The sequence below is a fragment of the Pseudorasbora parva genome, chromosome 2 (assembly GCF_024679245.1).
Source record: "Pseudorasbora parva isolate DD20220531a chromosome 2, ASM2467924v1, whole genome shotgun sequence".
NCBI lineage: Eukaryota > Metazoa > Chordata > Actinopteri > Cypriniformes > Gobionidae > Pseudorasbora > Pseudorasbora parva.
Window position 1 is genome coordinate 46,326,420 of NC_090173.1, and position 26,932 is coordinate 46,353,351.

The 26,932-nt window shown below is 36.5% G+C and overlaps 1 protein-coding gene across 3 annotated transcripts; it reads left to right on the forward strand.

The window, feature by feature from the left end:
* The first annotated feature begins 1,345 nt into the window (after window positions 1-1,345).
* Window positions 1,346-26,932, forward strand: zgc:63569 (choline transporter-like protein 2). Of its 3 annotated transcripts, none has more exons than XM_067422208.1 (22): window positions 1,346-1,484; window positions 10,982-11,030; window positions 12,200-12,273; window positions 12,553-12,631; window positions 13,487-13,571; window positions 14,108-14,218; window positions 14,301-14,361; window positions 14,462-14,582; window positions 14,718-14,801; window positions 15,584-15,696; window positions 15,798-15,929; window positions 18,121-18,220; window positions 19,166-19,258; window positions 19,779-19,863; window positions 20,276-20,538; window positions 20,640-20,734; window positions 21,254-21,357; window positions 22,408-22,481; window positions 22,696-22,766; window positions 22,862-22,950; window positions 23,374-23,458; window positions 23,967-26,111. In XM_067422208.1, the coding sequence occupies exons 1-22, from the start codon at window positions 1,457-1,459 to the stop codon at window positions 24,119-24,121; spliced, it is 2,151 nt and encodes a 716-aa protein (XP_067278309.1). In that variant the 5' UTR covers window positions 1,346-1,456; the 3' UTR covers window positions 24,122-26,111. The 3 variants fall into 3 exon arrangements, with proteins under 3 accessions (XP_067278309.1, XP_067278303.1, XP_067278317.1); XM_067422202.1 differs by lacking the exon at window positions 1,346-1,484 and adding an exon at window positions 4,654-4,738; XM_067422216.1 differs by lacking the exons at window positions 1,346-1,484; window positions 23,967-26,111 and adding exons at window positions 4,658-4,738; window positions 26,118-26,932.

Sequence of the window (26,932 nt, forward strand, 5' to 3'; positions counted from 1 at the left end):
GCTTACTCTTGCTAATTTTAAAGCAGAAAAAACATTTCCACCACTGTCAGGGGGGTGAATTTTTTTTTATAACTCATTCCTTTACATTATATAAAGCCTTAAAGTTCTGCATAATTAAGGGTGTGGTCAGGTTGAGTGACAGGTGGATTGCCATTTATCCACTGACTGCTAGTCATTGCATCACCTAAGCTCTTCCTACATCCTACCTCTTTGCCCATTTTCTGGCAAGATGGCAACGGCCAGCTCATCTGGTCATCGTAATGACGTCTATGAAGTAGTTTTGACTAGTCAGAATATTAATTCCAGATATCTACATTAAAAGTCCTCCTAGTCACAAAGATAATTAACATAAAGATAACATAAAGATTTTTTTTTTTTTTTTTTTAAAGGGATTTGACTAGAAAGAATTACAATTCAATTCAATATATCAAATTTTGCCTAGTCAATCCCATTTAAGATATCAACAATTGTAGTTTGACAAATGATACATTATTTTCAGAAATCTACAAATATATTTTGGACATCTTAAAAAAAACCAAATTAAAGATATATTAAATTTGATTATGACTAGTCAAACACCAGTTAGAGATATCTCTAATTAGAATCACCACTAGTACAATTATAATTTGAGTTATCTTTAATTACAATATCTACTAGTCAAAACTCATTTGAAGCCATTTTCCAATGGAAGACAATGGGACAATATGACTAGTCACATTCACATTGATATCTTAATCCCAATTATGACTAATCAAAATTGCAGAACAGATATCCGGAATTGGAATTTTGACTAGTCAAAACTAAATTATGATTAGTACAGCCAGAGGCATTGCAAATTCGGCTTGCTAAAGTATATGAAGCTCCACCCATTGGTTCTGCAGTGAGCAACAGTAACCCTTGAAAAATTAATATTTTTATACAAGGAATACACTAGGACGGATTGTCCATCAGTAATTATAAAATAAGTACACGCCGTTAAAGACTAAAAATAAATTAAGCAATCCTGTTTAACTTTTTTTCTCTCACCTGAAACACAAAGCACGTGTTTAATGCTCCGAATTGCGAACGAGTGGTTCCTTTGAACTTGATCGTTTCCTTTGTTATGATTCGTTCGAACCGATCACAGAAATAAATCACAAGAGTGACGTGTGTGACCCAAACAATTCATAATAAGTAATGATAACCCATTAGTCTTCCAAATGCTGTTAGAGAATCTACTTTCTTGTTTGTTTAATGATATCTGAATATGTATAACATACAAAACAAGATTTTACTGGTCTTTCAACTCGACTTGTCAGATAGCAGAAAGCCCAGTGATTGGTTACAGAAACTGCCAATCAAAGCACTCGCTCATGTAAGGATTCGCTAGTCTGCTCTGCAGTTTGTTGTGAACTGAAACGCATGACCACTAAGTATAGTCCACCAGTTCGTACACACGCGCACACCTTAACCTGAAATGGATATGGAAGAGAAGCTGAAATATGGCAAGTTTATTTCGGTTTTATATTTGCTGTAAATTTCTGTTTGTTGTGAAAATGTGTGGTTTGGTGATAAGAGTTCAAATATTAACGCTACCAAACAGAAACTGAAATAAATTTGAATAACTTCGCTTCCGCTAATAGTATGATCTGTTACCTATTTTGACTCTATTTGCCGTGTTAAGGTGAAACATAGTTGTGTTATGTGTGTTAAAGCTGCTGTGTTAGGAAGGCAACGCCTAAAATCCCCGTTATTTATCGTTAATATGTCAGAATACAATTTGGGATTTGCTCAGAAAGTACTTTACCTTTTTTTATGTGTAGCCTAGTGCTTTTTCTTACTACTAACAGTCATATTTGTAAACATTGTGGCTTTTGTCTTTAATTTTAAATTTGTAAATGTAATTTTAAATTGTAAACTTAGAGATTGACCAAATAAATGCTGTACTTTTGGCTTCTCTTCACATGTTTATTGTATGTGGCAGCATGATAGAAATGTTTAAGCGTTTATTGGCACTGATAGTGTGCGTGTTTGTTTATATTCATTAAATAGTTGAAAAATATGAAAACAGTAGATTTTATTATTATAAAACTGGGAAAAAAAGATGGGTGTCTCTCTTGTAAGAGAACTGTGTTTCCAGTTTATGTTCAAGCAAATACAGTAAGTTGAAACTGCATACAGATATATGAAACTACACAGCTGTTGTGTGTATGAACGCATCTCCTTGGACACTACATGGACACCAGTGAAAGGGTCAGTTGTGGTTGTTCTAATAGTTTGCATGTGGTTTTTGTCCTAGAGTTCAGTTACCCCTCAATACAATGTTGCTTTTACATTGTTGCTTAGTTGTCGGCCACCAGAATATTTGAAACAATTAGCAAAACTTGCTTTAATATTAAGCCCTGGTTTTAGCATCTCCTTGTAAAGTATAGCTGGTGGTAACCAAAGTCATAGAGCACAGTCTGCTCCCATGAGTTGGAGTGGATGTACCAGTAATTATATAGGATGGCGCTTTTTAAAGATATAAAATAAGGCGTTTACCTTTTAATTTTAAACTTGCACGTCCTTCTGAGCTATACTTATGTGCTATTTCTGCTGTTGAGGGACAGAGTGCGACTGCAGCTGTTTCAAATTAGGGAAGGGATAACTTTTACATTCAGTGGATTTCTCTATATGGTTTGCGAGCAATGTTTGTTACTGGGAAGTTTATATTGTCTAAATGCAATGTGAATTCTATAGCAGACACATTTCCATTGTTTTAAAGGCGAATGCTTAAGGGGTTGGTTCATCCAAAAAATGAAAATTATCCCATAATCTGTATTTGTGTATATGACATTTTTCATGCGTCAGGTCAGAGGTCACTCTTCCACCGGAACAAGACTTGTGTATGGCTGTTACTGGAAGCCAGTGTTTATAGTTTATAAAGTTATGGATATTTTTTTCTTACAAAAATGTATCCCTTCACTTGAGAAGGCCTTTTTTAACCACCTGGAGCCGTGTGGACTGCTTTTATGATGGATGGATGTGCTTTTTTGTGGTTTCAAAATCTATGGTAACATTCATTCCCATTATAAGGCCTGGATATTATTTAATTTAATAATCTAAAAAATAGAAATAAAATATAAACAAACATTTGTACATCAAACCTACAGTCTTCATGTCTTTTGCTGTAAGGCTATAATGGTCTTCTATACTTTCATCTAGTATTATTGTCACGTTAACATGATGTAATGATTTATCACAGCGGTTCACTGAGAACTTGAGGGGAAAGCCTGAATTTATCAGTGTTTTGTTTCCTCATTAGCCAGACGACAGGAAAAGACTGATATAAACCGGCACAGCATTTCGGATCCTTTACGTTTTCTCACTGATTGATATATTCTTGATTGTCAGTTGTCTTTTGAAATGTCTAAGCTCCATTTACAGTAATAGTTAGACTTCTTGTGATCATATCCGGTTGAGGGAATGAACTGCTGATAGCAGCTTCCCTTCCATTAGTCATTTAAAAAAATGGAAGTGCTATTGATTTGATCTTTTCCTTTACTTATTTAAGTACAGGGCATATTTTTATGGGCAATGACTATTTTGGACATTACTGGTCATTTGGTCATTGCTTCTCAGTATGTTTCAGTCATTATCTTTTGCACGTATCTCTGATTTGAATTCTATAAAATGAAGCTATATTAGTGAATAAAGATTATTAGCAGCTTCACATCAAAAATCGTGCTGAATAACACGCAATTTACTTTCATTTTTGTGAGAAAACACAGTTTCTCTGAGGAATGGACAATTATTGCAAGCAGTGACTTATTTTTTCACCACCATGTCCCTTTAGAGGGGTCCATAATGAAGGGATTACAACATTACTGAAAAATTATTTCACCTACAGGAAAAGCAGATGGCAGAGTAATGTATATAGGCCCTAATGTATGTTTTAATAAAATAGTGTAATAAAAAAATAGTATTTTTATTAGTGATACTAAAAACTGCTTTGCACATTTTCCTCAGGTTTGTAGTTACTATGACTAGTCAGTTTCGATTACATTTTTATTGATTTGATTGTTTTCACTTTCTATTTGGTCTGATTCTAAGCACATTTCTGCCAAAACATCTGTCACTTTAATGACATGACATTACTAGCTCTAATTAATGACAGTATCTGCATGAGTGGAGATGCACATAAGCAGGTACGACTAGATATTGTGAAACTTTTAGCATATTTTGATATACCACATTAGATTTCACACACTGATAAATGTACAAGCAATAATTGTGTTGCGACCTAAAAAAAAATCACTCAGGCTGGTATCATGGTATGCTTCTAGAGATACTTGCGCGATAAAGTTGCTTTGCAAAACTGTCTACAGGACAAAATTAATCGAGCGGGTATCATTGCCGTCACGCCCAGCTCTGATCTCTCCTGATGTTACAGACACAAAACCGCTCCATTTAGTCCTTCAGAGACAAAAGGACAAGAAAACTGAACTTAAAGACCATTCAGAAGGGACACAAAAAGCCATGTTTAGAAAGGTCAAATCGAGAAATCCAATATTTTCTTGCTTGAAAAGGGGGTGTTTTCATTTAGTTTAAACCTGTTCAAGACTGGTTCAACCAGTTTTCAACAGCAGCAAGTTTGAAATCAGGAAGTCGGATAGTGGGACGTTATGCTAGACTTACAGTGAGAAAGGAATATCAGATCATCAGATAGAGCCACTGAGCATCAAGATGCCTGCGGAGGAAGGTGCTTACAAAAAAAGTGGTAAAAAAGTCACTTCATGCTATCTCCTCTTGTATGTAAGTGTGCATGTTTTCTTGCTTTCGGCATGTGAACAAACCCTTTGAAGCTCTCTTTGAGCTACTTACCACAAATTGAGTTGTGCTATTATGTTTTCTTACATGAGTAATGGTAAGGATGGGAGTGTTTAGCTTAATCCAAATATTTTCTGTGCAGTCATCCTGGTTTTTATGTCAAGATGTTGGTTCAAATGTTGGTTTCCCATAATGTGGGAAATTTCGGTGACTGACATTTTTCAGAGACATCTCTCACTCTCAGAAAGAAAGGTACAGAAGCTGTCACTTGGGAGGTAACATTAGTTACAGCTTCCTCTTTGTTTTTTACATTAGTTACACCTAAAAGATGCAAATTAGTACCTTAAAGGTACAAATAAGTACCTTTTGAAAGGATTCTATACCAGATACTTTTTTGTACTTAATTTCTGAGAGTGATTTGGGACTTTTTAGAATTTGTGTTCCTCCTGAAGCTGCTTTTATGGCAATACTGTTGGCTTTTATGCCATTTGCTGTTTGCATTCATTCAGTGCATTGGCAGAAGTATGTTAACACTGCATTAGTGTCATACTAGGCCTTTGTCCATCTTCACAATACCCTGGTCTGCCTGGGAACAGAAGCACTCAGTCTTTGCATGTCTGTCTTAGAGCGGAGGGTGTGGATGTTTACAGTCAGATGCCACAGCAGAAATTCCCATGGCAGTATCTTTTCCTTTAAGTGGCCTACATTTAAGCAATCCACATTTTTTTTTTCATACTAGAATAAAATACAATTTTGTAAAAAGCATATACTTAATATAAGGCTGAATTATATTATTAACAACTAAGGCTATAAGCATTTAACTATTACTCATAGGCACTTACTACTATATAAAAAACTGTTTCTCTTTGTTAAAATGCATTTCACCTTTGCTTTTCTAGTGTGTACTAAACTTTGCATTGTGTACTATGAATGTTGTTGGCTCTTATGATAAATTGTTTGTGGTGTTGCTAATTTAGCTTAAAATCATCCACTAAATGATTAAATGTAAATGTAGTGCATTGCCACTTTATGTTGAACATTTGCATTTAAGTGTTGTTTAATCAAATGTTCTTGGGTAAGTTATTATGCATGTTTTTTGTGAGTGTTTGAGACAAACTTAGCATATTTTTTTGTTCCAGTACACAAGACATTTTGACAAAGTGAAAGGAAAGATTTGACCAGTTTTTTCCACACGAGCTCTGTGGTTGGCATTGTTGAATAAGAGCATTTGCACATCTGTTCTTAGTTTATTGCAGATCACGTGATGGAAGTACAATGGCCTCAAAAAGTACAGTATTTGGACCCACTTAAACTATCGGAACGTAATTATGTTCGATCCAAAATTATCAAAGCAAGTAGCACCTGTGCTCAGTTTATACTGCTTACTACTTTTTTCAGAACTGCTCACTTCAATTTTTTTTCCATTGAAGGAACAGGAACTGCAGGGTAGCCAGCCACCTCTTACACATTTGGTTTGAGACCCACGCTTACAGCCTCTCACTCTGCTCAAGTAAATCTATCTAGGTTATAATACAAAATTCAAACAATAAATACTGGTTTTGCACACTTAATGTGGCATAACCGATCGCTGTAGTGCCTCAGTTAAAGCCAGGGCCATTGGAAAACAGAGTTGCAAGTCTTGCGACATGCTTTGATTTTGCTGCCCTCGCCACCACACGGTCACGTGGTTCATGGAGCTCTCGTTCCAAACAAACCAGCGCTGTCAATATTTGAATGGCTTTAAGCAGGATAGACAACATCTTCACTATAATAGTGGTATTTGCAGCAATTTTTGGTAAACATTACAGCATCATGTGCATTGATTATTACGTCAACAACATTTACAGTATTATTTTATCATGGAGAGTGATGGAGCAGCATTGATGTTAATGTTTTTCTTGTATTTAACCCTTAGGTATTTCATACTTATTAGTCATACTCCTCGGTGGTCAAATGTGACCATACACCTTAACTATTGTTCAATTAAATAAATGTTCTATATTTTAGTTCTAAAATATAGAATAAATTCATTTATTTTGAGAAGATCTTAAGGATCTTTATATATAATTATAGACCATAATTCTTGCACAAACCTGCAAAATAAATAAATAAATAAATATAAATAAATGATATATTACAATTATATTATTTATATACAATTATTTATATTACAATTAATGTATTTAAGGTTAAAATAGAGAAAAAGTGTATTATAAATTACAATGCAAAGAGAGAAATTTTGTGGCTGGAAAAATTATATTTTACATTTGTAAGGCAGTGATTTTCCTGTAGGGCTCTTTAATAAATATGTAGTTTAGTTGCTCTAAAGTGTATTGCAGGTCATAACTGCTTACTTAATTGTAGGTTTTGCATTTAAATAAATATTTACACATGATAAAACAATAGCTCTTTTAAAATGTGAGGTTTTTTTTTTTTTACTGTAATTTAATGTAACTTACGTCCTAATATATAATATAAAAAAAGGCAAACAGCATTCAGCTAAATATTTGTATCTTTAAAAGTAGGCCTACGGTAGGCTATATACATATAAAGTGACTCTGAATCAAGATCGAAATCAATATTTTTGTCAATAAAAAATTCTCACTCCAACCTGAACTTAAAAGTTAGCAACCCTGTGAACTGGTTTGGAAAACCAGAGTGGCCACATAAGCTTTGTCTTTGTTTTCAATAGTATATCTGTAGAGTTAAAGGGTTAGTTCACCCAAAAATGAAAATTATATTTCATTAATTCCTCACCCTCATGTCGTTGGACACCTGTAAGACCTTCGTTCATCTTCGGAACACAAATGAAGATGTTTTTGTTGAAAGCTGATGGCTGAGGAAAAGGCTTCAGAAAGGCCTCCTTTCGCATTCCGTATATTCCCCACTCACAAGACCCATAAAAGGCACTAAAGACGAGAATAGTTTCTGTGCACAAACAAATCAAAATAATGACTTTATCCGCCAAGTTATTGTCTTCCGTGTAGGTCTCTGACGTGAACTTGTGCGATAGCAGCGCTCCTCTTATTCCGGGTCATGTATTCGAATGGTGGAGCTGCGTCATATTCTCGTGCATGCTTCGAGTTCACATCAATAACTTGGTGGATAAAGTCGTTATTTTGATTTTTGTGCGCACAATAACTATTTTCGTTGCATTCTAAAATTATTGTACAGCCACTGTAGTGTGATGGACTTTGTAACGTCGTCTTTAGTGCCTTTTATGGGTCTTGTGAGTGGGTCAGTGGAAATGTACTGAATGCCAATGGAGGCCTTTCTGAAGCCTTTCTCAGCCATCAGCTTTCAACAAAAATATCTTCATTTGTGTTCTGAAGATGAACGAAAGTCTTCTGGGTGTCGAACAACATGAGGGTGAGTAATTAATGAAATAATTTTAATTTTTGGGTGAACTAACCCTTTAACATTAAAAATCTAATAAACATACAATGGCATTCAGATATTTGGCATAAGGATCCGAATACTTCCAGCTGACTCATTATTTGAGTTAAATTAACTTAACGGTGGCTTGGTGGCTGTTGAGCACAACATTTCATACCACATGACTTTATTTTAGGAGCAACCCCCTGCTCTTGATCTTAACTGACAAGCAGCAACAAATTAGAAGTCGGGTTGCATTAAAAAGCTCTCTCTTGTCTTGCTCTGCTTACACTTTCATTGCCATTTTATGATGGGAGGTTTCATTCCAGGGCTGTAAATTGGGAAATATTTCCAAAGCAACATGTGCGTGGGATGTTGTTGTTTCTGGTACAACTAAGGGTGCTTTCACACCTGCCTCATTTAGTTCGGTTGAATCGTACTAGAGTTCGTTTCCCTCTTTGGTGCGGTTCGTTTGGTCAGGTCTGAAAGCAGCAATCGCACTCGGGTGCGCACCAAAAGCGGACCAAACAAGCGTACCGAGACCTCCTTGAAGAGGCGGTCTCGGTACGCTTTCAAACGAACTCTGGAGCGGTTTGTTTGTGGTGAGAACGTGATCCGACCTCGAACAGAACCAACTGCAAAAGTACTGATCATTTTTGGACTGAACCAGCTGCCATAGTCGGCTGTGCTGACATTGTGTGCATGACATTATTACCTGATAGATTGTTGGCAATATTTTCGGGAAGATGGAAGCATGTCAAGAGTTAATAATTAATGCACGCCTCTGCTTGAAGTGACGAGCGATGCGCGTTCGCCGTCTGCAGTGCATTAGAACATTTTCACGTTGCATCCGCGCTTCATTATAGAAATGTATTTGCATACTGTGGTAAATACACACAGTGTAGTAGATTATGGCCAGGGACAAAACTAGCCCGCGCAGTCGTCTCTCCATAGTGTTATTATATTTTGCTGGCTTTGCCTCTTCTGCTGGAATTTTCCCACATGTAAATTCTGACCAATTGAAAAGCAGTTTAGGAAATACGCCATGGCCAATGAGTGATGTGGATGTTGTCACATGCCTGCGTTTTGGTTCGTTTCAACTGGTTCAGAACAAAGCAATCAGTGTGGTGTGAAAAGGAACCAAAAAAGCTGAAAAATGCAACAATGTATAATTGTTTGCCCTTGGTTCGGACCAAATGAACCGAACTAAAGATGTGAAAGCCTAAGTGTACTTACACTTGTAGTTCGGTTAGTTTGGTCTGGACCAAAAAACAAAAACAAAACATGTAGTCCTGGTCCGCTTAGCGTCCACACTGGCATTTTTTTAACAGCGCACCCAAATTTACCGAACCAAAGGCATAGGGAGACGCTCACAACCTGATTGGTCGGCTTATATGATGCAGGAGCTTATATGGAGCTTGCTTACCGAACAGTCAAAACAATGCTGTGTGCTGGATTAAACGTGATCATTTTATGCGTGTACATATGGCATTATTTTTACCCGCTGAGATCTCATGAAGAGCTCATAAAATGTTCAAAACATTCAAAACAGCAGCAGCAATTTCCTCCATTGTATGCAGAAAAGAGACGGCCGTCTCCTATGCAAAAGAGTTGGCAGTTCTGTCTTCTGTACCAGATAATAATGGGCAACACTGCAGGTCCTTTGATGAGAAGAGCCAGGTATGCTTTTTGTGCGTTTTTTTTTTTCTAGCATTTTCAAAACATGCTCGTCAGACCAAATATTGATGAGGCATTTCCTCGTTGCTCTACGTTTGCCCTCTAACGTTAAAGTTATTCATTTTGGATACACCGATCTTTCCGTATCGTTAAATCAGCTGACTATGCGTCGCATCTTGTGACATTACGTCTGGTTTTTGGTCCGGTTACATGTCTTTGGTCCGTGTTGCGTTCATATATCAATCGAACCGCACCAGAGTTTGTTTGGAAGCGAACCGAGACCCATCTTTTTAGCGGTCTCGGTTCGCTTGTTTGGTGCGCACCAAGGTTTGGGTGGCAGCGTTCACATATGTTCAAATGAACCGCACTAAACGAGCAATCGCATCAAGGTTTGTTTTAATCGAACCAAACATGACAAGTGTGAACTAGGCCTACTATTTATTACCCTAAGACTTTCTGAAGGAAATGTGAGTGTTTTTTTGCCCATGCAGAAGTCACGAACACAGTGCTAGGAGGATGTGGTTTTTAACATTCTGTGCCTTGGGTGGTTGATAGGGTGTCGTAGGTGGTGATTCACTATGTAGCAGAAGCGTTTGCTCACTCATTGGGCTGGAATGTGATTTTCCAGATGTGTGCTGAAGAAACTCGCCTGCTGTAGATCAGCAGTCTTTCACAAAGTGTGATGCATGCAAGCCTGACTGAGCAAATAGTGGTTGTCTTGAAAGGGATAGTTCACCCAAAAATGTGATGTTTATCTGCTTGCCCCCAGGGCAACCAGGATATAGGTGACTTTGTTTCTTCAGTAGAACACAAATTAAGATTTTTATCTCCAACCTTTGCAGTCTGTCAGTTGTATAATGCATGTGAATGGTAACATACACATACAAATCCATATTAAACCCTGTGGCTCGTGACGACACATTGATGCTATACTTTTTGGTTTCACGCACAGACTGATCCTTTCATGTCTAAAGATATCAGTTGTGTTGTCACGAGGCGCAAGGTTTTTTTTGGGGTGAACTATCCCTTTTAATAAAGTTTTGCATAGTTTCTTACTTTCTTTGTGGTCTAAAGATGTCTGAATTATTAATTGATTTAGTTCAGTTGTATTTAATTTAGTTTGTCCTTGTTGTTCTCACAGGAGAGCCCAAAAAATATGACCCCAGCTTCAAAGGACCCATTCAAAACAGGTAAGAATTGAGCTGATTAATGTGAATAAACATTGAAGTGATAGTTCACAATCAAATGTAATATATATGTATATGTGTCCCTACTGTGCAGAATCAGTATAATATATTAATCTAAAGAATAATAATAAAAACTGCTACAACGTGCATTAAAAATATAACAATAAAAGGCTTTTTACAATGGCATATTAAATTATTGCACTTGTTAAGTGGCGCCATATATATATTTATTGCACAAGTATACTTCAATTTTTTCAATATTTCAATTTCCCAGTCCAGTTAACATTCACTGCAGGGGATTCAGCGAGATATAGTGCTTAAAGGGTTATTTTGAGTTCAGGAGTCTGATAGCCTGTGGGAAAAAGCTATTGCAGAATTTCGCTGTTCTGCCTGAATGCTGCGAAACCTCTTACCCGAGGGCAGGAGAGAAAACAGTCTGTGATGAGGATGGGTGGGGCATTTGTGTGCGAGATCCTGGATGGAAGGCAGTAAAGAGCCAAAGATGTTTTCTGCTGTCCTCACCCCTCTCAGTACAGACGTTCAGTCTGAGGCTTTGCAGTCTCCAAACCAGACAGAGATGCAGCTGGTCAATAGATTCTCTGTAATATCTCTGTAGAAAGTGCTGAGGATGGGAGGTGGAAGATGGGCTGTTCTCAGCTGGTTCAGAAAGTAAAGACGCTGCTGTGCTCTCTTCACAAGAGAGGTGGTGTTGAAGGTTCATGTTAGACCCTTACGTGATCTGCACCCCCAGGTGCTACTGACTAAATCCCACTGCAGTGTTGTTGATGATGAGTGGTGTATCACTGTGCTGCTTTCTCCTGAAGTCAACGATGATCTCCTTTGTTTTGTCAACATTCGGGAGCAGGTTGAAAAGTAGCCATAATTTCCATGTGCCAAATTCCAGTCCTGAAGCAGTACAACAAAGTCAAACATTGTTAATTGCCAAAAATCCTTTAAAAATCTTTTGCATTAACTATTTTCCACTTTTGGTTCAATCTTCATGTGGTGTCATTGTTCAAGAGATTTTATCAGGATTGATTTATCAGGTTTAATCTTTATTAGAAAGAAGATTTTACATGCAACCATGAATGCTTCGTCATACAGAAGACATTTAATACATTTGTTCTGGTTTGAAAGCATGTCATAACAGACCGTTTCTTTCTGCACCACAGAGGATGTACAGACATTATTTGCTGTATCTTGTTTATCGTGGCCATTGCGGGCTACGTTGCAGTGGGAATACTGGGTAAGTACCCTTAACATTTTAATGTTATATGTAGTGATTATTAATGGTTTTGTTTATGTTAGGATTGCATGACTGATGCCTAAAAGCCTTGGAGATATTCAAAATATTTCATAATCTATTAGCTTTAAAAGTCAAAATCTCTGTTTCAACTCTCTTGACATGATCTAATGACATGATTTTGGTAAAGGTAGTGGCTACATAAAAAGTACATTTAAAATCTGTTGAAAGCTGTGAGATGTCCTGCTCTGAGTGTGAGTGTATTAAATACTCTTCCCTCAGCCTGGACTCACGGTGACCCGAGGAAGGTGATCTACCCCACAGACAGCATGGGACAGTACTGTGGTCAGGGAAATCTGGAGTAAGTTGCACCAAATTTAAGATTATTATGATTTTTGTTGGATTATTTGTTTGATTATTGCAAGTTACGACCAAAACTCATGACTCAATACGAGTCTAGTTACAACCCTTTTGGACCATGAGACTGGCAGGATTCGGACGAGTGCACCTGTGCCAATGCTCTTCAAACCATGCACTCAGATCGTTCAAATTAGGTGCTTTCTTTTCTTTTCTTATGCATACATATGTTAAAATGAGGCCTTTTTTCTTCTTCTTATGCATACATATGATATTGCTTGTTTCTGCTGCATCGTGGCATTTGTTTTGATCAGGATATTTTCTGCAATATTTATGGCCATGCGAGCAGCTTGTTTTGATGATTCGCTCCATTTCCGCCTGACAATGCACATGTTTGGACAGATGCAAATGTTGGGGGCGTACATATAAATGATCCCCAACGCTTGCGTCACTGTTGTGTTTATGTTGAGAAGCACTTTTTTTCCGTTGTGTTATGGACTCACGAGAGTTACATAAGAAGGAGGAGGCAATGATGTTTGAGACTCATAGTATGTGATGTCCATGTACTGAACTCTTATTATTCACTATGGCAAGGTTTATTACATTTTTCGTTCTAGGGCACCTTTAACAAAATGACAATCTACAATTAACATTTTGTCAGAACCTCTGGTTAATGACTTTTTGTTTAGTTGTCTGTTTAGAATTGTGATCTCTATTTTAAACACAAAATTCTCAAATTATCCAGATTTGTGCAGCTCAAGTGTTTACTTCTAGGAACACTTTTGAGCGATGTATCAGTGAAATGAATGAATAAAAGCCTCAATTAATTGAACATTTGTTTTTGTGACGTGTGTAACAGGAAGCAGCCCTTGTTGTTCTACTTTAACATGATGAAGTGTGCCAGTCCCATGGTCCTCCTAGAGTTCCAGTGTCCCACCCCTCAGGTTTGTGTCCTCTCCACCCCACCTGTTTCACCCTGTGGCTACCGTATTTTTGTATTTGTACATTTATTTACAGGACTTGTTTAGCAGTCATTTTTGCACCAACAGTGATGTGTTTTTTAACATGTTTTTATATCCGGATTCCCACTGCCAAAAGTGAGCAATCGTGTAACTCCGGTTTAAGATTCAAAATAACTATTTATTTTATAGGTGATTAAATTGACACCATTTGTCAAATAAAAAATGTAACTTAGTGAATTCATGTGACAACAGTGTAGCATACTCCTGTTTGACGTTTATTGTTGCATAGCATACCGTTACTTCTTCACATACTATTTTAAAATGTTTGGAACTTCGCTGTCATGTGCAGTATGCTAGCATTCCATTATGAAGCTGGTCTCTCTTTTAGCACTGACATCTCGTCTTTCAGTAAACAAGTGCATGCAAAATAAGGTTATAAGTCATATACTTTTTAGTTTTGTTTTTTGTGGTGAAAAACCTTTATATCTTATATCAAATTGTTTTTTTTCTGTGTTTAGGTGTGTGTAGAGAAATGTCCTAATCGCACTATGACTCTGGTAAATGCCATCTTGAATCCAACTGATTGGAAAGATTACAAAGTATATTGCAGAGAAGACCCTGGGGCGAAGGTAAGTTAGTTTTTTAACATTAAGTTTCATTGCAAGTATCTAGTTTTTGCAAATGACTGATCGATACCATCTTCCTCTAAAGTCTGTGCCGCAAATTTTGAAAGAAAAACTGTGCCCTGCATATCTGATTTCCAGCAAACCATGTGAGACTCGTGTTCTTGTTATTACACTTTTAATATTTTTGAGGAATTATTACAAATTGAGTTATGTCTTTTTGTTACATAATGCTGTTTCTCTTCTCAGTTTTGCAAAGGTGTTTTCCGTCTCTGGGCAAAAAGGGTGAAGTCATCACCGTGGGCGATCAAGAGACATTTAATGATGGACAGACAACAAGAGATGCCAAAGACCTGGTGGCTGGGATGAAGTAAACATGTTTATAATACTCAAGCATACATTTGCAAGAAAATAAATCCTTTGCATGCCACTGCTGCAAAAGCAATTGGAGTGCAATTAATGGGGGCTATTTATTATGAATCCATGTTTGCTTTGACAATCGCAGGAACGCCACAATAGTCATGGAGGGTCGTCAAGTTGCAATGAAGATCTTTGAGGATTACACAAAGTCTTGGTACTGGATCCTTATGTAAGTCATTTTTTTATTTTAGGGATCTATAGTTTCAATACATTTGTAAAATCTATTTTTTACATTTAATGTTAACATTTGGATCAGTGTTCTTTTAATAGTATCAATATATTGTACTATAATAGTATTTTTTGAAGAATTTGTTTTTTTTTTCCTAGTTTAATTTTAATTTATAATTTTTTAACTTGTAGTAAAATTTATTTCAGTTTTAGATTAATCATTTTCAGTCTTAGTTTAAGTTATTTTAGTACTGAAACTGAAAGGAAATAGAAATATTGCCTTGGAAACTGGCTAAAATAATTCAAGTGGCCCTATAATGCTATTTTAAAGTCTCCTAATTTTGTTTTGAATGACTGATGTAACATAAATGTTCGTAAAATAAATCTTGCTTCATAGTTTATCTTTACTCAAAGTAGTAAGAAAAACAGACAATCTGCGTTAATAGACACAGTTTTATGTAATAGTAGCACACAGCTGATTAGCAGAAATATTTCAGTAAGACGGTAATAATGTGAAATAACACAATGGAATTCGAATTACAAGTGACTTGTATATGTGGTTCAGAGTCCATTCTTTCTTTTGGGAGACAAAAACATTATTTATTTTGCACTTTGTAGAACTTTGTAGAAAGTTTACATTCACATATATTACACACTGCATTAAAGGGAATTTTAAATAAAAATAAAAATAAATGTTTCTAATAGTTTAAATTTGATGGTAATTACACTGGTTTGGATGTGTTCTACCTGCTGTGACGGAGTGGTAATCTGTTCTTTATGCAGTTGTTTGTTAATTGCTGTGGTGTTGAGTCTGATCTTCATCGTTCTTCTGCGTTATCTGGCTGGAATCATGGTCTGGGTCATGATCCTCATGGTCGTCGCTGTCATTGCCTATGGTACTGTCTTCATACACTAAGATATATTCATCTGCTGCAGTACATATGTTGATAATGTAAGAATGTATGAAACAATCACTCATTTTCTGTTCTTTACACAGGTATTGCTCACTGCAGCATAAAGTATGTCAATCTGAAGGACTCTGCTGGCTCTAATATCACCCTACAGCAGCTTGGCTTCCAGCCTGATTTCTCCGTCTACCTGCACATCAGACAGACTTGGCTGGCCTTCAGTGAGTAGTTTCGCTTTTACTATTGCTCATATTTTAGGGGGTGGGACAATTTGGCACATAATTGATATTGCACTGTTTGACTAAGATTTAAGGAGGTTCATATGGGTCAGAATATAGAGACTTGTGGTTAGACACTTTTAAAGGGTTTTAATTTACTCATACAGTTTTAAACTTCTAGCTGATCTTGAGCTGGACGATATGGCCAAAATTCATATCACGATATTTTTCTTAATTTCGGTCGATACGATATAATTCCGATATCGATATGAACTATATAAAAGCTTTAGAAGAAACTACTAAAAACTGCCACAAAGGATGTCTGTACCTACAAACTTCTGAAAAATGTATTTGCCAAGTCTATGAATAGTCCTCCTATAAAACTAAATAATATTTTAGAAATAAAACCAGTACAAATAAATTAATGTTCACCTTTTATTTGTATTTAGCCTTTATATGAAAAATAAATGTGCAATCAACATCAAATAACTCTCACTTTATTAATATTAATATCTTTAAGTTTAAACTACAACATAGGCTGATTATATTATTCTTAATATAGATTAAACAAAAGTGCTTCAGCCAGGATTCAGCCTGACTCAGAATATTCTAGTGGATGGATCTTCTTCAGATGGTGGAACCGATCACTGACGGTGATGTCACGTGCATAACCTCAATACAGAGCGGCAAAATGCACTTATGTGCATCCCGTGTGCAAAATGATGCGCTATAGAAGCAATGCAGAGTCACAGCGTACAGTGCTCCTATGCCACAGACGCAGTTTATTGAGCATTTTCTTTTAAGTTTTAAATTTCAGTGAAGAACAATTCATAGTGCTCTATTTTCTATTTATGCAAAACTATAGCATTTATTTAATGCTGCATTTATTTAATTAAAAATCCAGTAAAAAAACTTAATACAGTAAAATATTATTCTGATCTACATCATCTGTTCACTACGTGAATATATAGTAAAGTGTCATTTATTTCTGTGATCAAAGCTGAATTTATCATCATTACTCCAGTCTTCAGTGTCACTCATCATTCTAAATATTAGGATTTGATGCTCAACAAACATTTATGATTATTATCAGTGTTGAAAACAGTTTTGTTGCTCATGATGCTCCTTCATTACTTTCATATATTGTCGCAATCGTCTGACTGTCGTCGTCACCTTTCAGCTCATAACGATTGTTTTCCTTCAGCCGCAGCTCCAGCGTGACAGTAAGGTTCTACGAATCCGCTTTTGGACTTTCTGTGAGAGCGCCCTCCTCATATTTAGATACGAATAAAATGACAGGTCATGCATAGATTATTTTTTGTCTCTGAATTTAAATCTTGATGTATTCACGTTGGTTTCTATGTATACACTTGCCCGTGATCTCAAGAAGCGCGCAATCAACCGAGGTTAGAGAAAGCGGTCTTTAGCGTCTCTGTTAACTTGCCCGCCCTCGCTCCAGGTAATGCCGTTTGGAATCCCGCTCGGAGCGGGTCGACTAGGACCGGTGAGACCCAGTAAAAGTGCGGGGGATGAAAATACACTTTATTAAAAGTGCGGGGGACACGCCGAACCACTTCCACCCCACTGAATTAATGTTAGTCTTTCTCCTCATCAACTCTTTCTTTCTACTTACTTGTGGAAGTTCGTTCAGTCACATTTGTGTTGCGGTCAGGGAAACTCTTTTTGTAGCTAAAACTTGCCGAGTTGGATCTATCAGCCTACTACTGCTGAGCACTGACTGCGTTTACGTCATCGCGCAAGTAGCCAATCGTGTTCTGCTCTTTCTGACGGCTGCGCCCTGAACGTCAGTCAGTGAGGAATGCTGTAATGTATTTATCGAAATATCGGAAATGTGTTTAAAAATCATATCACCGTTATTGAAAAAAATTATATCGCGATATATATTGATATTGAATTATTGTCCAGCCCTAACCAAAACTATACTCATACACGTCGTTCCAAATCCATAAGACTTTCATTCATCTTCAGAACACAAATGAAGATATTTTTAATGAAGTCTAAGAGATTTATGTTCTTCCATTTGAAAATCTATTCACTTAAAAAGTAATTTATTAATTTGTTTTAATTGTTTGTAATTAATGACAGAATTTTTTTGGGGGGGCAAACTATCGCTTTAAGCTTAATTTAAATATTACAATAATGGCGCATAAGTAACTTGTGTTTCTTTCTTCAGTAATCATTCTGGCTATTGTGGAGGTCATCATCATCCTCCTTCTCATCTTCCTCAGGAACAGAATCCGCATCGCTGTTGAGCTCATAAAGGAGGCCAGCAGGTTGGTATTTTTTGGCACAATACATTTCATATTAATCAGTAGTAAAAACATGTTTCAGTGTCAGCATCTTCTTATGGGCATTCTGCTATTATTTAAGCATTTAACTTATTTTACATTTAATCTTGTGTTTGTATTAGTGCTTAAAGGGTTAGTTCACCCAAAAATGACAATTCTGTCAATAATTATTCACCCTCATGTCATTGGACACCTGTAAGACCTCCGTTCATCTTCAGGACACAAATGAAGATATTTGTGTTGAAATCCGATGGCTCAGAAAGCCCTTCATTGACACCAATGTCATTTCCTCTCTCAAGACCCATAAAAGGCACTAAAGATTTCGTTAAAAGTCCATCTACAGTGGCTTTACAATCATTTTATAAAGCAACGAGAATAGTTTTTGTGCGCAAAAAAACTAAATAACGACTTATATAGTGATGGGCCGATTTCAAAACAAAGCTTCGAAAGGTTATGAATCAGCGTATCGATTCATGATTCGGGTTGCGTGTCAAACCGCCAAACTGCTGAAATCACGTGACGTTGGCGATCTGAATCATGAATCGATACGCTGATTCATAACCTTTCGAAGCTTTGTTTTGAAATCGGCCCATCACTATATAAGTCGTTATTTAGTTTTTTTGCGCACAAAAACTATTCTCGTCGCTTCATAAAATTATTGTCGAGTAGTGAGATGGGCTTTGTAATGACGTCTTTAGTGCCTTTATGGGTCTTGAGAGAGGAAATGACATTGGTGTCAATGAAGGCCTTTCTGAGCCATCAGATTTCAACACAAATATCTTCATTTGTGTTCCGAAGATGAACGGAGGTCTTAAGGGTGTCGAACGACATGAGGGTTAATTAATGACAGAATTTTCATTTTTGGGTGAACTAACCCTTTAATTATTAGTCTTGTTTACTCTCATTTTTGTTTTCTTTGACCTCTTTCAGGGCCATCGGTTATGTGATGTCATCACTGTTCTACCCTATTTTTACCTTCTTCCTCCTGACCATCGTCATCGCTTACTGGGGTGTCACTGCAGTGTATCCTTCACTGAAAAAGAAATTATAAGTATTGCCACTTTTGGACAGGATCTTGCATCATATAGTCACTTAAAATAGTTTTAATGGAAGGTCAAAGGGCGAAAGGTCACCCACTAAAAGAAATGCATATTAATCCATTATATGCTTTTAAGAGCCTCCAATAAAATAATTGGCCACTGCCAAAACATCTAATTCAATTAATTGATATTTAAATTAAATTCAAATAATGAATTCCATTAGAATACACAGATACTCACTTTTATATGAACGTCAGTACTGACAGAAGCTTTTTTGCTCTCATATTGGTGTAGTGACAGCTTTTGCCAGCAGGGGATAATAGTGCCATGCTAATTAGCCAAACCTTGACCTTAGCATAATTTTCTAATAAGATAAAGTTGGAGATATTTTATCATAACAATGCTATAGTTTAACATCAAGCAATTCTTCATATATTGTAAAAAGTGTTTAATATATATTTGTCATGATCACACCAGTACTAGCCCTTAATCACCCTGGTCAGTTTTCTCTCTACATCTAGTGAACCTGTTTATAAGGTTTTCAATGAAACAGAATGCCAACATGCCAGACAAACCTGCATCCCTGAGGTACGTATAATAAATAATAAATCTATTCATGCACAATCATAGTATTAAAAAATTAGGCACAGTGTGCGTGCGCGTGCACGTGTGTATATCTCAAATATGTAGCACTTAATAAATGTGCATACACTAATACAATCAGCTTATATGGGTGAATATTGTTTAAAAAAACATGCAAACACCTGAAAGCAATTGGTTTCCAATTTTTACACTATAAAGAAATATAGGGGAAAAAAAAGAATGATTCTTGTTTATTGTAAAGTTGATATACATGTCTGACACAGAATCATTTTCTGAGGATGTGGGGTAAAATGCAAGAGCAGGCTAGATGGAAAAATCGAGTCTTTATAAATTATAATATAACCATGTTTTACTGTAAGTGAATGATCTAAATTTCTCATTTTCCTGATCCTTGCAGAACTTTACTTCGTCTCAAATGAAGACAGACTGTCCGCAGTCGGAGTGCCTGTTTGCTTTTTATGGTGGGGAAACGCCATATCACAAATACCTGATCTTCCTTCAATTCTACAACGTCTTCTTGTTCTTCTGGTGTGCCAACTTTGTCACTGCTCTGGGTCAGATGACTCTGGCAGGGGCGTTTGCATCCTACTACTGGGCTTTAAATAAACCCAGCGACATGCCTGCATTCCCGTTGTGTGCCTCTCTGGGCAGATCCCTCAGGTATGGTTTTAGAAACAAATATATGCAAAATGCATGTTAGCAAAGTTTGTCATTAGGGCTGATTTAATTTATATATTTGGTGCATTTTTTTCCACACGCAGGTATCACACAGGCTCTCTGGCGTTTGGTTCTCTCATCCTCGCCATCGTTCAGATTATCAGGGTTCTGCTGGAGTATATTGACCACAAACTCAAAGGTAAGAGAAAACATTTCAACAGAATGGTTACAGTCCGCTATAACTCGTTTTCTCTGGAATAGTCTATACTGATTGGTAAATCACTGCAATATGTGATCAAATATGCACCAACACTGAAAGAAGAAACAGTGTTCACTCAGAAACTGCTAGTAAATTTCACAGTCAATGGCAAAGAAAGGCAAGTAACACATTAAATTAAATGTAGCTTTTTAAAGTAGAAACAGAGAAATTCAATTTTCTTGTTAATAGTATTTTCAATTTAAAATTTGTTTATTTATTTTTTTGGCTGTTAAAGTATAATTGAGTATTGTTTGCCAGCTATTCTAGTGTCATGTCTCTCGAAACACTTTGCAGCCTTTTTTTCTCACATAACTTCTACTGGTTATCACAAAATAAACCCTTTTGGTGCGATTAGAGACCCTTTAGCTTGCTCTTTTGAGATGAGAAAGAACATTATCCCTTGCCATATCTCACACTGTCCAGAATGATCTCTTTGAGAACTTGCTTTTGTGCCCACAGGAGCAGAGAATAAATTTGCCAAGTTCTTGTTGTGCTGTTTGAAATGCTGCTTCTGGTGCCTGGAGAAATTCATCAAGTTCATTAACCGGAACGCTTACATTATGGTGTGTGTTTTTTCACTACAGCGTAATATTTAAAAGCTCTTGGGATTGCTATAACTGTACCTGGGGTGTCCAATCCTGCTCCTTTTCAGCTCCAACCTTAATCAAACCGGAACCAGCTAAGATTGTCAGAACTCACTAGAAAAAGATTCAGTGTAACCCTGACAGTGCATTATACTGTAGGTATTCTCTAGCTATTGAGCATACATCAGTTGTACACTCGTTATTGTGATTCATTGTGGGATTGAATTAGGTCGGCGATAACGTCCACTATGGTTTCAGACACCACTACAAATGACTGTCCCCTCAAATAGTGTATAGAGGGCATTTTCGGGCACAGGCATAGTCTTATTATTGGGAGATACGAGGGTCCATGGCTCTACCATTGGAGAATAGTTGTCAAGGCATACATGATCCATGTTAGTTGTTAAACTTTCACATTACAGCCTTGACATCATTGAATTACATTCAGAGTTGTGCGACAGTTAATCACTTGTAACATTTGCGGATACCATAGTAATGAATGAGAAGTCCCGTAAACTGAATCATACCTGTTGCACAATTGTCTGTGATTTCAGTGTAAACTCTGAACATATATCAATCTAAAACTAGTTTAAGAGCAAACATGTTTAAGATAAGCCGATGCGCCCTCAATTCATTAAAAAGCTATTTCCTCGCAAATGAGGTTTATGGAGCGTTGTGAAGCTCTGTGTCTCGGGTCTCCTTCCCTGTGTACCGCAGCATAAGCAGGAGTTATGCTTTTTTTGACTAAGGTTGCAGGGTTTCTATCAAGACAGGTGTGTTAAGGCCGGCTGGAACCAAACATCTGCAGAACAGTGGCCCTCCAGAACCAGGATTGGACACCCCTGAACTAAACTGACTGGGTTGATCCCTTTTTGAGATTTAATGTAGTTTTATCACTCTCAACTGGAGAAATTAAAACGTAATATATCAAAGAAGAGGTTTTAATTTTTTGCGGAAGCCTACATATTTCCTAATATAGGCTGCAGAGGATCTTAATTACAATTTAAGTAAGTGTCCCTTCTGCCACAGGTGGCCATATATGGTAAAAACTTTTGCCGATCAGCACGTGATGCCTTCTTCCTCCTGATGAGAAATGTAATCAGGTGGGTGATATCCTGACTCTGCAGTATAGAAGAAACTGGAACTAAATACAGGGTTTTAACATTTTAAAATTAACCCAGTATCTTAAAAACACCATGCTTACGGTGTGAAACCCTAACAAACAATGTAATGAGATGCTGATAACAGCAAGAATGTACTTTACATTTGTAACGATTCTAAACAAATGCAAGGTAAATGTTTTCACTCTTGTCACAGGGTTGTAGTCCTAGATAAGGTCACAGATTTCATCTTATTCCTGGGAAAACTCCTTATTGTTGGGCTTGTGGGTAAGTTATCTGCTTTAGACTGGAGAGAATGAAACAATGTTTAAATAACACTGACCTGAGCCTTTTCTGATTTCACTTCTTTTTTTTTTGTCCAGGGATCTTCGCTTTCTTTTTCTTCTCAGGACAAACGGATGCGTTTAAGGGTGCTGCACCCAGTCTTCATTATTACTGGGTTCCTATTTTGGTAAGTGGTTTGAGAGTGAGAACATTTTATGTGAGGGACATGCTGCATTTATTTATTTAAACAATATAGTGAAAGCAGTGATATTGTGAAAATGTTATTACAAGATAAAATAATTGTTTTCTGTGAAAATGTATTGTAAAATATAATTTTCAGCATCATTACTCTTCAGTCTTCAGTGTCACATGATCCTTCAGAAACCATTCTGATATGATGATTTGATGCTCAAGAAACATTTCTGATTATTATCAATGTTGAAAACCGTTGTGCTGTTCAAATTTTCTTGAAACTGATTTCGAGGATTGTTGAAGAGATTATTTTAAACAGAAATCTTTTGTAACACTGTAAATGTCTTTTACTGGTGGTTTATGCTATCTGTCTTTAGCAGCTGTCTGTCTGAAACACATGTTTGTGTTCTTTCTTCAGACTGTGTTGGTGGGCTCTTACCTCATCGCCCATGGGTTTTTCAGCGTTTACGCCATGTGTGTGGACACACTCTTCCTCTGCTTCTGTGAGTACTTGCCATTTAACTGTTTTCACCTCAGAATCTGGTAGTACAAGTGTAAATAGCAATCCATCGAGATCCACTCTTAAAATGTAAATCTACTCTTAAAGTGTAATTTTTGATCCTTTTAAAATGGTAGAGAGTTGCATTTAGGGAAGTATTGAATCGTCACTAATGACTCTTCATTGCGCATGGCAGTGCATGTAGCTCGGTTTGCTTTTAATAAACCTCTCATGGCTCGCTAGTCTGGGAATTTACCCTGCGTTTCAGTTATATATTCTGGAATGAGGTGTTTCTAATCTGTCTATGGTGCTTTTCTGCCCTTCATCTCATAATAACCTGATTCTTTCTCTTTCTCTTTCTATGGTTGTTTTTGTTCCCTACTTTTCTCATCATTCCTCTTTGGTTTTTCTTTTCTTTATATTCAACATCTTTTCATCACAATCTAAATATCACACATTAATCATTACACTAAACTTCACACACTCACTACTAAACCCACTAACACACAAAGGTGAAGACCTTGAGCGTAATGACGGCTCCACAGGGCGTCCGTATTACATGACCGCATCGCTGCACGACATTCTGATGAAGGACGCAGACGAGGCTCGGACCCCTGCTTCACGTGACGAGACCATCCAGCTGACGGATCCCAACAAAAACAATTAAGAACTGTTGAATACTGTCTAGAACATTCGTAATTATATGTGGAAATATAATCTCTTTTATTACATTTCGAAATTGAATTCCCAGAAGATTCAGTCATAACTGCAGTTAAATAATCATGTGTTAAGTCGACTGATAATTTATAATGCATGTTAAGGTAATGGAGGGGATAGAGAGGGAAAATGGTCCTGACAGCCATTGCTGAGAATAGTTTACTTGAAGTCAACATGAAACATTCACAACCCATTTTACTTCTATTATGTGACATTTCTCCAAATAAAATAGGATTGTTAAAGGGGTCATATGATGCTACTTTAAAAGTTCATATTTTTTATTGGCTGTAATAGAATAGGTTAACATTTAACAAACGCATTCCGAAAAGCTCATAGTCTGATTGGCCATCAGACCCAATGCGGCGTTATTGGCCAAACACTTCAAGCGTGAGAAGTTTCACATAATCACCGGTGTCGCCAAGTCCGCAGTTTTAACGAAGTCTTTTGTTTTAAAAACGTTTTGCTGGAAGGCATTTTTTTTTCCGATAGCGGCTATTTACACTGCGATAGATTTTATTTACAATATGTAAAAATAACAGTCACAAGCATTTTTTTATTTACCTTCTCCGTCCCAACCAGACATTTACACTGTGCACTTTTTCTGCGGGTTAATTTCCACCTCGGTAGGAATGATTTTGCCACTCCAACACCACCAAAACACAAATCCCTGAAGCTTCGCCTTTTTTCTTTGCGTATGCCTTTAGGCAGCGTTATGCTAATATATCCAATTGTGACGTAGATGATGGAGGAAGTTATATCCGGACTTCGATCTTGGAGTTTTAGGCAGGTCTAGATCAGTTCTCTGTTAGATGAAATAAATCTCTCTGTGGAAAACCATGAGCTTTGTTACTTTGCAGATTGTATACACGCACATACAGATACATTACACACAAAAGGAAAAGGAAATGACTAAAAAGCATCATATGACCCATTTTATTTTTAACTCTTTAAAATAAGGTTTCATTTGTTAACATTTGTTAACTACATGAACTAACAATAAACAATGTTTTTACAGCATTTAATGTTAATTTAAGCATATACATTATTAAAATCAATTGTTGTATTTTTTTAAATATTATTAATGGAAATTAACTTACAATGAAGTTGTATTTTTTATTAACTTTTAACAAAGATTAATAAATGCAACAAATGTATTGCAAATCATTAGTTAATATTAGCTGGCACAGTTACTGGCATCACTAATGGGACTTAGTTACGATAGTGATACTTGGATAATGAAAAGTCTCTATAACTAAGGGCTTGGATGTCAGCTGAAAAAGAAAATATTACATTTTAATAAACGTATGTGAAGATGACCAATGAATCATGCCCAATAGAAACCGTTAAATAAGGTTAATGTTGATTTCATGTTGACTGTAAAGTAGCCTTTTGCTTTGCGTCTGTTTATTTAATCAATTTATAGTTATAATATTTTTATTAGTTGTAAATAAAACTAGGTTTAAAAATAAGATTATTTTTATCTGTGCTGTCAGATGAACAATGCAATTAGTACTTTAATGTACTTTTTTTTTTTTTGAGTGTTTGTTTTTGCTGCTACTTTATTTAATGATAGACTGAACATCCAATGTTACTCTTACACAGCTGATGATATGTCTGCATTTCCTGTAGATTGTAAGCCATATATATTTAATGCACTTTAAGGTTGTTTATTGTTTTTGGTAGCAATTTGCAATCGGTTTGGTGAAACAAAAACACCTCATTGCCTTCTTGAGAAGCCTTTAACTTTGTCTGCTGCCTTTTCCACTGTCTTTTGGATGCTTTCATTCTTAATGTGTCTTTTTTAATATTTAATAAATGCTATGCAAGAAGTTTTTTTAGGTCTGTTTGTGTGTATGGTGTTTGTCACTTTCCTTTCCTCCTAGCTAAAGGTAAGCAATGCCTTATTAGTTCCTCAACTCTTTTCTCACATTCTCCATTTATCGCAGTGGAGGACCTGGAGAGGAATGACGGCAGCCCCGAACGACCCTATCTGATGTCTGATAACCTTCTCAATGTTTTGAAGAAGAAGAACCAGGCCAACTAGTCCAAGCTGACGGTCAGGGTTATACGTACAGTACGTGCATGTTTCCTGTGAGGCCTTGAAAAACTGGAGGTACCTGACATCAGTTTCATTGCCATATTCACTGTGCCTTAGAGAACCAGAGACAATCATATTAATTATGAAACGCATCAAACGTGACTGATCTCTGCATCTCAGCCATACATTAAAATGTACAATGCAGGAACACTACCAAAAACTTCATTTTAGAATTAGTAAAGTTACACCTCTGCTTTTTCAGAGGCGTTTTAAAGTAGATTTATTTAGTGTCTAAAAAGTTTTGTGATACCTGCCAAGCATTTTAAAGAATACCAGAAATGTCGGGAAGTGTTTTGTTCTGATTTGCAATTTTATATTGTTACCTTTTCATATTCATATTTTTCATGTTTTATACATATATAAAAACACAATTCAGTGTTGACTGTGCTGTTGGACAGGATTGTTGAAGAATGTGTATGCGGAAACGATCATAAAAGCAATGTTTATAATTTAATATTTCAGATACTTTATTGTTAGATCATCCGTTCATGTTCCTAACAGCTGAAGCTGTGGCCTTGTGTACATTTATAATAAGAAGTGCCTGTATGCCGTTCAAACAGCTAAACACTTTGACTTTAACCGTGTTCATGACTTTATTTCGTGTTTTAACATGTTGGTATGCCTCAATATATGTTAAATAAAGAATTTTCTACAAAAAATGAA

Excerpts from the sequence above, each read along its gene's own strand:
- zgc:63569 (XM_067422202.1), top strand. The coding sequence starts at position 4,705 with ATGCCTGCGGAGGAAGGTGCTTACAAAAAAAGTG. Across the intron at positions 19,864-20,275 it reads GACAAACCTGCATCCCTGAG|AACTTTACTTCGTCTCAAAT; the intron begins GTACGTATAATA and ends TGATCCTTGCAG. Across the intron at positions 22,951-23,373 it reads ATTACTGGGTTCCTATTTTG|ACTGTGTTGGTGGGCTCTTA; the intron begins GTAAGTGGTTTG and ends TTCTTTCTTCAG.